General features: G+C 44.8%; 1 protein-coding gene across 1 annotated transcript in view; it reads right to left on the bottom strand.

The window, feature by feature from the left end:
• LOC308297782 (cadherin-2-like) overlaps positions 1 to 12479 on the bottom strand; it is a gene marked incomplete at both ends in the record, with an annotated part of 63243 nt that extends 50764 nt beyond the window's left edge. The window contains 2 exon segments of the mRNA XM_080741349.1: positions 11971 to 12108; positions 12432 to 12479. Coding sequence (XP_080597475.1) covers positions 11971 to 12108; positions 12432 to 12479 — 186 coding nt within the window.
• Between the last annotated feature and the right edge of the window lie 1444 nt (positions 12480 to 13923).

The raw sequence follows: 13923 nt of genomic DNA, 5'->3' as shown, positions 1-13923 counted from the left end.
GAGTTATTTTGTAAGGTTTTGACATCTTGGGACCAAAATAGCGATGCCAGGTTGAAAGTGCTTGAGCAGGCACGTGCACACATAGACATCAAAGGGGGCTTGAACCCCTGCCCTTTTATCCGTCTGTAAAAAGTGCCCTCTCTCCAGACCATGAATGCAGTTTTTACTATAGGGTGAAAGAAATGCAAATGCCCTCTTTCCATGCCATACCTGAAGGCAGCATTCAAGATAATTGCCTTGTCCAAACTCTCCTGAACTTGAATGCAGCATCTTATGTTGAAATAATTGCCCTCTCTGTGTAGAAATCCATGCCGTTACATCACATCTCCAGTATTGACTTGATTATGCTTAGTTCAGTGTGGTTTCACACACCGGAAATAGCCAACTGCGACGCGTTATGAGCTTGGAGGTCGGCTATTTTCGATATTTTCACCAAAAGGCCCTTTTAAGGAATTTCAGTCCCTGCCTCTCTAACATTCTCTGTACGTCCCTGTGGTTGAGAACATATGTATTTAGTTTTGAATCACATCTTCCTCTTCTTCACTTCATCTCTCTCTCTATCTCTCTGTCTCTCTCCCTCCCTCTCTCTCTCTCACAGTATCTCTCTCTATCTCTCTGTCTCCCTCCCTCCCTCTCTCTCTCTCTCTCACAGTATCTCTCTCTATCTCTCTGTCTCTCTCCCTCCCTCTCTCTATCTCTCTGTCTCTCTCCCTCCCTCTCTCTATCTCTCTGTCTCTCTCCCTCCCTCTCTCTATCTCTCTGTCTCTCTCCCTCCCTCTCTCTATCTCTCTGTCTCCCTCCCTCTCTCTCTCTCTCTCTCTCTCTCTCAGTATAAGCCCCATAACGTCTTGCTTCATGTTTCTCTGCTGAGAGAATGCTGCACTTCTCCTCCCCTCTGCTGTTTGATACAAGCTGCTCTTATCCAGGCTTCTGCTGCATTTATGTGGAGGGGAGGGGTGTGGGGGAGGGGGGGTTGGGGGGGGTCTCTGTTCCCAGCTGGGAGCTGCACAGCCTGTATATATTAGCACACGTAGGCTACTACTGTACTTCAAAACGTGTGGTCCAGGGAAGATACAATTTACGATTTAGGCATTTGGCAGACGCTCTTAATCCAGAGCGATTTACAATAAGCAAAGAAGGTAATACATCAATATCAATAAAACAAAACAAGATATGTTTAAAAGAAAAATGCTATCTAAATTACATGTATGGTCATTGGGAGTGCGCAAGTGCTACGGTAAGTGCTATGGGCCGAGGTGGAGTCTGGAGAGGTGAGTCTTCAGACCGCGGTGGAAGCTAGGGAGTGAGTCTGCCGCTCTAAGTGCGACAGGGAGTTTATTCCACAGTTTGGGGGCCAGGAGGGCAAAGAGACTAGGACGAGTGGATTGTTGAACTGGGGATTTTAGCGAGGGTTCTGTCAGCATCCCTGTGTTGGCTGATCTGAGTGCACGGGTGTGGTTGTAGGGATTGATCAGGCTTTGGAGGTATGGAGGAGCCATACCTTTGGCTGCTTTGAAGTGAGGACTGCAGCAGCTGACCGAGAGAAGTGGAAGAGCTCTGTGAAGGCCTTATGTGCCACAAGGCACAAAGTGGAAAGGTAACAGGTAAAACAGCTTTGAAGGCCAGCATCAGTGTTTTGTACTTTGTGCGGGCAGAAAGCGGGAGCCAGTGGAGGGAGCGGAGAAAGACGTGTGAGAATTTCAGCTGGTTGAAGAACAATCGTGCTGCGGCATTTTGGATCAACTGGAGAGGCTTAAGTGCACATGCCGGGAGGCCAGTGAGGAGAGAGTTAGGGTAGTCAAGTTATGATATGACTGATGTCTGGATGAGGAGCTGGGCTGACTCCTGGGTGAGGAAGGGTCTGAGCCTACGGGATACATGGGGAGTTGTAGGTCTGTAACTCTGAGAGTGTACACATGGAACCAAATGGACCCTTATCCACTGAGCCATTTAAAAGTGGATTTATCTGCTTAAGGTGTTTAACTTGACTTCAGTTCTATAAACTGTAGTTTCAAAACCATTCAATCTAATTAACCAACATCTCATTATTTCTTTTACAATGTTCTGCTTTCATATGAAAAAAAAAAAAAAAAAAAGAACACAAATGCCAAAAAAATGCTAAATGATTTATCCTTATTCAAATCCAGACACAAATGAGTGGCTACTCTATAATGTACTTTGGAAATGAAATGAAATGAAATGAAATACAATCTTGTAGCTCAGTTCCCTCCTCAACTATGGGCAGACTTCCCGAAAATGTTTTAAAAAAAACAACATTTGACCAACAAAAAAAAAAAAAGAAAAAAGAAGAAGAAACAAAAATCAGCTTTGTCAGCTCTCTGCCTTTGCCAAAGCACTGTACCCATGTGTAATTCCACATCGATTGGGAAGCCCATTCAGAAGACAAATGGGTGCCAGAAGGACCGCTTTTCTCCACTTTTATAGTGGATTTATAGTGGGACGATGATCTAAGCTGCTCCACACTGGATTTATAGTTGGATGATGATCTAAGGCTGTTCCATGGTGATTTAGAGCTTTTTGATTGCACTTCTCAACCATTTAACTCTTTTACCGCCGAACGAACGCTCGTTCTTTTTTCCGCCGCGCCATACCGAGCGTTCGTTCTTTCCGCGGCAGATCCTGTCTGAGCACATGTGGGGTGGCGCTTGCCTGGTTTCCAGCCCAGAGACCCGCCCACTCTCAGAGTGGACTGTTTCTCTGGTCTGGAGCTGAGTACATGAATCGGCAGTTTAGCAAGCCAAAAACTGCGGCTCCTCCAATGAGCGCGGGGGCCGGGGGTGGGGGTGGGGCTAACGAATATCCAATCTGCGCAGCAGTTGAAACGATTCAAACGAAGTTCACACACCAGGCAAGCTGAGGCAGGCACACACACACACGTGCGCACGCGCACTGATTTCACCAAGCTGTTAATTTTGATTGCATGTTTCTGGTCGCAGTTATGTGTGGAAGCAGTCACTGGCACAGACAGAGACACACACACAAACAAATAAAACGATCTACAAGTAGATAAGTACAAGTCGCATCGCGACGTGTTGTGAGCTTGTTGATCTGCTATCTTCAAACACTTTAGTACTTCAACTTTTGGTACTTAAGTACATTTTGATGCCAACACTTTCATACTAAGTACATTTTGAATGCCGGACTTCTATAGTAGTAGGCCTATGTACATTGCAGTATTGATACGTTTCCTTAACCCATTATGGACAGGTACACATTTGTGTGCTTTTACCCCTCAGGCCAGGGACACATGTTTGTGTATTACAGTAGGTACAGTATGTGGTATGAAAAGCCAAAGGTGTAAGCTATCAAATAGTTTGGAGTTTGGTTTCTAGCTGCTACACTGCTGAGTAATAGTTTTCCAGAAAAACAGTGGGTAAACAGCGGGTTCAAATCGGACTTAGGGCTTTTTTCAAACCGAACTTAGGCCTAAATGGGTAATATGTGAGTACTCTTCCACCACTGCCAGCGACAGAAAGTGAAAGAGAGGAGTTTTTAAAGCAAAAGAAACAACATGTTTTTGAGTGAGCGTGACCTTCTCCGGGAGGCGACGGGGTCGTGTGCTCACGCCAGTTCCCACAAATCCCCCCTCCTTCCCCCCTCCTCAAACTGCACCAGTGACCTTATGCTGGGAAGTGTACTTTGTGCTGTTTTCCCTCCTGGGCTCTGAGTGACCTGCTGAGAGAAGATGGTGTTTACTGTGGTTCTAAGCTGTTGACAATGCTGTTCTGCTGCTTCTTCTGCCCCTGGAGAGAACAAAGAAGTGTGACATCAGTGCCACTAGAGGCCGCTATATCCTCCCCCTGGGTCACAGCGTAATTCTTTCCCTCCCGTCCATTACCACAGGGTCTCAGTCTCAATAGCACGGTGGCTTAATAATAAGAACTGATGTTCCATAAATAAACAAATGAACCCGCCGGCCGTTTTACTCATTTTGGATGTGAACATCAACTGACAGTGGAAAACATATTAACTTACTCTTACTCTTATCCAAAGAGTAAGAAAATAACTTACACAGACATTATCAAGCTGGCAATCCATTGGGCAATGACGTAATCCGGAACCGTGTAATCTCCATAGGCTCCTATCCATTGTGCTGCAAAGAAACAGCTTTATCTCAGAATCTTTCTCCAAAAAAACGCTTTGATCGCCGAGAACCACTTTTTTTTTCACAGCAACACTAAGCCGGGACAGCCAGCTGCCCTTAGGTTTTACATTTTCGTGTAAAAGTAAAAAAAGCCTGGTTGACTTCCGGAATGTAGTGAATTCACACAACATGGACACAATCGTCGCTTCCGGGGCTTTTCAAAATAAAGCACATGCAGTGAATGGGGAAAATGCTGGCACTCTGTTTGGATAATTACAAAAAATAAAAACACCTAAAGTGTTAACACATTTACTGCCATTTAAATATGCCTTCTTTGGGATCTCCCTGCCATAAGTCTCCATAGACTTCCATGTAATTTATAGTGCACAGATCATGCACGCCCATGCACAGATCATGCACCATGTTTGTGCAGGCTGTTCACAGCTTTCAAACAAAAAAATCAGATTGGAAATCCGTTCAGGCATTCTTGAGAAAATAGCCATTATGTTTTACATGTTATGTAAGCAAAGATGGCTGCCCTGTATGAAAGATGGGGTTGTATGGGGGTGGAACATGTAAAATCGCGATTGAAATCATGTTTACTAGATTTAATGGGGTCCAAAAATATTTTTTCAAAAAAGAAAAAAAAAAAAATTATAAGTAAAAGTCGATTAAAGTCGCTTGGCAGGGAAGTCCATAGTGAGATAGTTGATCTGAAAGTCGTTTGAGTTAACGTATTTTTGCCAAACCTTTTTAACTCTCCCGCCGCTTCGAACGTTCACGTTCGCCCCATTTTTTACAGAACCTCAATGCCAATACGGCGCTCGTTCGGTTCGTTCGTCTGATGACTGTAAGCTGATGAGGCGTCGCGCGGCCGTCTACTGTAAACACATTTTCCGCGGTGATGGTGTAAAAAATCCATTATGCGTTAACATCAACGGAGAACAATTCACTTCCTTGTTGATTTTCTCTGGCTCTGAGGCTCTGTGGCCAGTGACTGGTCTTCTTCTTCTTCAACACATAACAGGCAAATTCACATTCATTCTCGCATGACGCCGCCCTCTGCTGCCTGGCAGACCAAAGTGCACTATTGCACAACCAAAAAAGATAAAAATAAATAAATAAATGTCTGTCTGTCTATCTACTATAACGTCGCAAAGGTAAGCCGCTTTTTGATGGCGCCAGACCCAATAAATAAATAAATAATCTGGCAGTAGGAGAGTTAATGTCTCATTTTCAATCGATCGAATCGAATTTTCAATTCGATCTTCTTATGATTGGTCCTCACTCCTCACTAACTTTCAGTCTCATCGGTGGGCTGTGGAAACTACAGCCGTTCTGTTCCTAGAAAGCTCCTGCAGTTGACACTTTGGCTGCCCTAAGACGTTTGGGGACGTCTTTAACTCTGGCTGGCACTGCATTTATGTTTACCAGTTAAATAATAATAAATAAGGCTTTTTTAGCACCAGGTGCACAAAAAACACTACATTTCCCATCGGCCTTGGCGGCCGTATCGGCCACAAGTACTTCCTGGTCAGCCCACGTGCACAGGACACAGCATAGCACAGCCTTCACAATCCCCCATAGAGAATGCATGTACAATTGCGGATGTCATGAGCGAATGGAGCTCGCCGATCGCGCCGCTGTTGGAATGTTACATCACCGCGCTACCGATCGCATGTGTATGGGGGTCATGCAGCCAATGATGGCATTTGATGTGTTAAAAAGCGATAATGAGCGATGATATCACTGGTAAGGCAGGTTCCTGACCTGTCCTCAGCCTCCTCTGAGACCCAGTGAGTGACTATAGAGAAGATAGAAATGGTGCCATCTTATAATGAGCATTAGGCGAGGACGACCAATTATGAGATGAGGTTGAAAACGTGTGAAACGCTTCATTAAGAGCACCGGCCAGTTAGTCGTTCAGTCGTTCGGTCGGTCCTTTCACAGTTGGCACGGCCATTGATGGCTCATCATGAACAGGAGTTAATAGCACGGTTGGTGGAAAGTGTTTGATCAGCCTGATGGTGTGAAAGTAGCAAGCGTATAATTGCAGGTAAAGCATGTGGACAGGGTTAGGGTTGAGGTCTCTTTAACGGTTTTGAGGTCTAGGGACCCTCTGGGTTAAATTGTAATGATTAGCTTATGTCAAACCTTTTTTCCTCACTCAACAGTAAATAATCCAACATACAGTAAATGATTTATAAAGTGACAATACAAGGACTTTCAAGACCTTTTTAACACAACGGAAGCCAAGGTTTCTAACATTTCTATGCCGCCGTTCACTTACGCTTTATTTTGAAGAGCCTCGGAAGCTTCGTGCGTGTGCACGTGAGTGTCCGCTGACGATTGAGGAAGATAATCCATTTGTTTACAAACGCTCGCAAAACTAAAATCCAAACCAGGGCCGACCATCGCGGTAAAGTGTCTTATTCAGAGATAAAGCCCTTTTTATTTTTCAGCATAGAATGGAAGTGTATGCAGCCTTGACGATCCATTTTGTTTCTGTGCGAGCCACGTTATGACGTATGGACCAGGGTCTTTCACAGGGAACACAACATGTGCGCAGCTGCACGCTGCACAGTTAACCCCTTGTCTCGTTTCTCAACGAGACAACTTAGTTTTGGCACAGCGACGTCCAGTGGCCGTATCTCGTTACTGAACGAGTTTGGCCCCCAAGTTGTTAATACCAAGCTGGCCAAACTGTCAAATATTGGAAATAGGCGAACATTGTAAAAATAACCGACGACAAGCTCACAATGCCTTGCACTGCGACATGTTCACAACATGTATCTGTGGAACCGAGTCAAACAACTATGTAATACCTACAATTCCAAGTGCTTGTCAGGGTGGGGGTGCCCAGTTCAACTATGGGGGTCATGGCCTAAACATTTTGGGAACCCTTGTTGTAGGTGGTGATCAGTATTGTGAAATCTATTCTTCTGTGTTTTACCGGGAGCCACTGAAGGAGTGGTGTTATGATGTGGTCTCATGGGGTTCTGGTGAGGAACCCACTGCGAGGCGTTGTGTGCTTGTAGATCTGCTGTTTTCACTACTTCTGTGTCACAGCCTTGTATGATGAAGCAGGGCTTTACATTGCGAAAGAACGTACACATTTGAAACTTGGAGATACGAGGTTTCCACCCGACAACGACGCTATAGTAGTATAATGGAGGCTACACTGTCAATTCACCGTTTGTCAGCCTTCTGATTGGTCCCTGAGACTCCCTGACTGGCCAACCAGAAAAAACCATTCACTTTTTGCTATCGGGGGTGGAGTTTGTGCAGTGGAGAATGTTGCTTCAGGCTTTCAAAAACTGTCCGCTCTGCGCGACACGGCATTCGTCCAGTACGGCCGCGGGCGGTGATAGCGATCTCGCTCATCATAATGAATAAGCTTCAACAAACTAGTTCACATGGACCTTATCAATGGTCTAACTAGTTACGATTGGGTACATATATTTTAAATGGGCAGAATTACGAAAAGCCAGCCTATTATGTGAGGAGAACTATAATCTGGCTCTCCTCTTCCTACCCAAGATGCAATGCGCTTTCTCTTTCTCTTTCTATTTCTATTCTCTCTCTGATCCAGAGGATTAAACTAATTAAAACATGTATTTTCGGGGAAACCCCCTGTTTTGCAATGTAACTACTGTACCTTTGTCTTCCCTTTTTATTAATATCACCTAGATGTTTTTCCTTTGGTACTTTATATAGCTGTAATGAGGCTATGAAAAAATAAAAAAATCCCATTCACTGCCACTATAAAAACAATCTGCCCAGGGTCAAATGTCCCATCATAGTAACAGGGCAGAATGGGGCGGGATTTGCAAAAGCCTGAATTACTGTAAAGGTGTTAGGGTTAAAGGTAGGGTAAGTGATTTCATTTCTTCCTCCAATCATGATCAAGTGGTGCACGTAAGGCCCGCCCCCACTCGACCATGATTGGAGGAAGGCCCCAATCTATCCTGATTGGAGGAAAACCTGTCTCCTCCAGGAAAAAACAGAAACTTCTTTTTTTCTCATCACAGGAGATAAGGCGGAAGTCCAAACACGGACCAAACACTACATAGAAACTAGTACTATCAGAACATAGACGCATTTGGTTATTATTTGAATGAAAAGAAATCACTTAACCTTTAATGTTACGGAGGCTATAGTGTCAATGGCATCATTGTGTTAGGGTTAATACTTCATATGGAGGCTACATACAGTGTTAATCACGGCTCTGTGACACGATGGAAAATGCTAATGTAAGCTGGTTTAATTCTGCTGAAACACACACACACACAGGCTGTGAAAAACGACATTGTTGTACATACTTATATTAGGTTGCATTCCAACCTCCTTGCATAAATTGAACATTTTTAGATTATATGTAGGACAGAACTGCTAAAGTTCACCGCATCATAAAAATAAATAAAAAACTGATTGCTATTTGCACTGCTGTATCGGTTGCCAACTTTATTCTCATCCTTGTGCCGCATTAATATTCTCTATATCTTTGGTTGCTATGCAGTAATTTATTCATGCATTATCTTTTTATATTCTTTTTTCTTCTATCTCTCTCTTTTTGGCTGCAACATATACTGTAGACGTACGGTATATATCTCACATCAATAATTCTGTTTATTGAATGAATGAATATCTTGGGCCCCAGGGAACTACATTTGGAATACTACATTTGGAATACTTATTTGAAGTTATGTTTTTGAACTTCTTCACTTTCTACTGTGACTTACTAGTAGTCCTAGTACCTTAGATGTGTCTATACCGTTGTTGTCGGGTGGAAACCTTGTATGTCTAAAACCGTTCGTTTTGTATTTATCATTTTAAAAATGATTTAAAACTAGTGAAAATAGACCATCTACAAGCACACACACAAGGTGTTGTCAGTGGTTCTCAAAGTGGGAACCAGGGACCCTCTGGGTTACTTGAAGTGGTTCCAAATGAGTCTCGCGTGGCCAGACTGTTGACTCCTGCGATTTGCAAATGCTCCCGTCATACAGTCTGGGAGACGGAAGTTCTTATGATGATGAGTGCCCGGTTAATGAAAGTTTGTTTTTATTTGACAGGGACCGTGCTCATTAATGGACATGTCAGTTTTCACTTCAATGTAAATGAGCCAGAGTTGGCCAGCCGTAGGCAAATTTTCATCTGTGGTCCCTGGACCCCCCTTGGTGGTGATCAACCCCCCAATCCAACCCTTGATGCTGAGTGCCAAGCAGGGAGGCATTGGGTCCCATTTTTATAGTCTTTGGTATGACCCGGCCGGGGAATTGAACCCCCGACCTCCCAGTCTCAGGGCGGACACTCTAACCACAAGGCCACTGAGCATCACCCCACTTCTGTTTTGTTTTAACATCGCGCACATTTATCCTAATATAAATAAAAAGCATATTTAGCTTGCAGCTTAGCAGAAATGACATTTTAAAATATATTGTCATGAAAGGAAATGCCAGCTTTCATCACTCGCCGTTCAGGTGGTGTAGTTCCAGACTCTATAGAGCATTTGGAGATTGTGGAATAGTTGTCTGGCTACACAAGACTAGTTCCAAATGGACCCTTGACAGGTCTGTAACTCTGAGAGTGTATAACAAACAGACCCTTTGGTTCCATTTGTTATATACTCTCAGAGCTATGGAGATCCCTGAAGTAAAAACTAAACAAAGTTTGAGAAGCACTTTCTCTAATGCATCAACATGTAAGCTGTTGGCTGCATTACTGTTACCTCTCTCTCTCTCTCTCTCTCTCTCTCTCTCTCTCTCTCTCTCTCTCTCTCTCTCTCTCTCTCTCTCTCTCTCTCACACACACACACACACACACACACACACACACACACACACACACACACACACACACACACACACACACACACACACACACACAGTGGCAGCGCGGGGCTATTTCTGGGTTGTGTTTAGAGACCAGCCTCTCTTGTCTAAACACATGCACGCAACGCACGCCCGCCCGCGAGCACAGCCACACACACACACACACACACACACACACACACACACACACACACACACACACACACACACACACACACACACACACACACACACACACACACACACAGAGAGAGAGACACAGACAGACAGCCTGCTTATTATCAGAGCTGTACGGGCAGCGAACACGCTACCAGATGAACACGCTACCAGATGGCTGGACTGACTCCTCATGCCTTTCATGCAGCTGAGGTGCAAAGGAGGTTCACACAAGTAGCCTACTGTACTTTACTTTACCACTTTAGTCACTAGATTGCAGATTTAGAAAACGTACCTATTAACTCCTTGGACCCCCAGGCCCCAGCACAATGTGTCGCAACGCATTGTGAACTTTTTTTTTGTCCAAAGGATTTGGGGAAAAAGAGATCCAAGTAGAGAAAACTCCAATGTAAACATTGTGCCATTGTGCTTTCTTGGGTTTAAATCCTATCGAGGGTATCCGCGTGACAACATCGTCATACCCGGGAGTTACGCGGAGGTTACACCTACTGTCTGGGGAGAGTGTTTTTTGCAGGTCTTTCAGTCCGAGTGTATCAAAAATGCAACTGGGTTAAGCACCGTTGGTCCGTCCAGTTTAACATTCACCAGGTTAGCATTCACCAGCGTTAGTTTTACTGAGGTTAGGGTTAAGGTTAGGTTTAGGTGTATCTCCGTCCCCCTGACTTTCGGCCCCTCCGCGCCGGCCAATCACAAGCTTCCACTGCCTTAACCCAGTTGCTTTTTTGATACACTCAGACTGAAAGACCTGCAAAAAACACTCTCCCCTACTGTCTGAGTGGCAAAAAGTACTTTCTGGCCTTGACAGCCCATGCACACATCCAAACAGAAAAGTCCCATCTGATTGCATTAAAAAAGTTAAACGATGTTAAACTCACTTTGCCATTGGATTTGCCATTCACTTCATGCATGCGTATACCCTTTATTAATAGACCTTGTATCTGAACTGTGTCCTGTGCTGTGGCTGTGCCTCTCCTATGTGAACTTCTACTAAAGCGTTCAATCAATCAAATGAATTGCCAAAGGCAGGGCCTGAAGGCCTGTGCGTGAAGCTCTGAAATGGCACATCTGTAGAAGCTCACAACGCATCGCCATGTGACGCCTTCTGGGAGCTCACAGATTGGCTTTGTTTGAACAAAGTTCAAACCAATTTTGGCTGCTTTTACTTTTGGTTCTCTAAGTGCACCTTGATGCCAAAATGTGTGTACTTTCACTTGTAACGGAGCGCTTCTTCCACCACTGATTAGTGATGAGGGGAGGAGAGGAGAGGAGAGGAGAGGAGAGGAGAGGAGAGGAGAGGAGAGGAGAGGAGAGGAGAGGAGAGGAGAGGAGAGGAGAGGGACGTGCAGAGAGTGTTAGAGAGGCAGGGGCTGAAATGTCTAAAAGGGCCTTTTGGTGAAAATATTGAAAATAGCAGACCTCCAAGATTGGAGGGCTGCTATTTTCAGTGCGTGATACCACACATAATCAAGTCAATACTGGAGATGTGGATTTCTTCAAAGAGAGAGCAATTCTTTCAACATTAAGACACTGCATTCAAGTTCAGGAGAATTTCAACATAAGGCAATTAATTCTCCTGAATGTTGCCTTCAGGTGGGGCATTTTCATTTCTTTCATCGTAGTGAAAACTGCATTCATGGTCTGGAGAGAGGACACTTTTTTATAGACTGATAAAGGAGCCGGGGCTCAAGCCCCCTTTGATGATGTCTATGTGTGAACGTGCCTGGAGTGGAGTCAGTCAGCCAACCACAGTCAGCCAACCACATCGAGCCCTATAGCTCTCTCACATCCTCACAACACAGAGAGTAAAGGCCATAGATTTGATCTGCAGCCATAGTTCATTTAGACGGCAGCCACCATGATGATGATGATGATGATGATGATGATGATGATGACGAAGCGGTGGGTGCAAACAGTCGGGTGTTGAGGCTGTGGCTTAATGAGGCCTCCAGCTTTCTGGCTGTGTCTGGCTGACAGGCAGACACACTGGAGACTCTGATACGCAGAACATGGATTCGTTTGGCAAACGCCCACGCATGTATGTGTATACTGTATGTGTGTGCGCACACACGCTTATGCATAACATGCATTTGTTTTGGCAAACTCCCACGTGCGTATATGTGCGCAGACACACATACACACAAGCACACAGATTACTGTACGTACAGTACACGCTACCTTTGTCTGGCTGTGGAACTGCAAATGAGGTTTACTGGAAGAGTTCACAAACCGTTACAATGTAGAACGATTTAAATAGCTCCACACAAACACAAGGCATGTTATAAATGGTTTCCCCATAATGTCTACTGCAGTCTCACGTTCAAGTCCTCCTGTCTAGCGATATGCAGCCATGTTGCTGGAGTCATGATGCTAGGGACAGAGCAAGCCTTGCCCACATTTCTTGGGTAGGGGTAAGGGTTAAGGGTAGGCAAATAATAGGGCCCTTAGTGTAGAGGGCAAATACAAGAGCAGTGGTCCACTGTCAAAGTTTAAGTTTGAGAACCCCTGTACGAGAGTCTTGTACAGTGCTTCTCAAACGTAAAACAAGACTGGACGCCAGTCCTCTCTGTTTACAGTGTTTACGTGATCGTTAAGACATTTACATTATAGCGGTTGTAAAGATATTCTGTGGGGGCGGCTGTGGCCCCTTATTGCTGAATAGCAGGGCGTTGGTTCATAACAGACCAGACCACACTGTTAGAACGTTACAGTCACATGCACACACACACACACACACACACACACACACACACACACACACACACACACACACACACAGGGGCGTCACAAGGGGTAGGAAAGTGGGACTGAGTTACTGGGGCCCAAGGTGGAGGGGCCCTAATAACTTTATCTATTGAAAAATAGCAGATCTACAAGCTCACAGCGCGGCACCGAGTGCCGCGCTGCGAGCTTGTAGATCTGCTATTTTTTTAAAGTTGTGAAAATGTGTGAAAATCTTTGAATAATATGTTTTTTTTAAGCGAACATTTCTAACTCAAATTTTGCTTCTGGGGGGTCCCTGGAACTAAATATTTCGAGATCGGGGTCCGTGGCCAAATACATATCATCTTGGGGGTCCTTGACATAGGTTTCTTGCACACATTTTCACGATTTTTCAAAAATAGCAGATATACAAGCTCGCAGCGCGGCACTCGGTGCCGCGCTGTGAGCTTGTATATCTGCTATTTTTCAATAGTTCACATTCATGGGGGGGCCAGCAGTGAATCCTTGTACCCAGGGCCCAGAATTTGGTGTGACGCCCCTGCACACACATACACGAGCGCTCGTTCACGCACAGACGCACACACACACACACACACACACACACACACATACACACACACATACACACACACACACACACACACACACTGGACGCACTGGGGCTGTCCCGAATACCTTGTCCTGGCTCCGGTAGCGTCAGTGCATAAATAAATTGGTGCATTACAGTGGAAACCTGTACGCTTGCATTATGTCGGTGGATTTATGACACCCTGCTGAATGCCTGGCTGTATATAAATGGTAACAACTTGAACCCCATACAGCGTTCCTAGTTCTGGGGCAAACGCTCTGTGACGCACACTGCGAGCTATCGCCTGTTTTCAACGAAGAGATTTAGTGTAGAGGGGACAAAGGATTTAAAGTCCACACATTCCAGTTACAAGGCCTCCAAAGAGTCCTGGATTCCCATTTTTTCTTCACTACCTCACCGTTTGAGCTGATTAATGAATGCCACGCAAAATCCTTTGTCTAAACTCCCAAAAGCTGGGAGAAGGTGTCGGTATAGGCTGCTTTGGTTTGACATCTGTC

The sequence above is a fragment of the Nannobrachium achirus genome (assembly GCF_963921795.1).
Source record: "Nannobrachium achirus genome assembly, chromosome: 1".
In the NCBI taxonomy this organism is placed as follows: Eukaryota; Metazoa; Chordata; class Actinopteri; order Myctophiformes; family Myctophidae; genus Nannobrachium; species Nannobrachium achirus.
The sequence above is the reverse complement of the archived record's forward strand: the minus strand, read 5'-3'. Positions and strand labels throughout refer to the sequence as shown.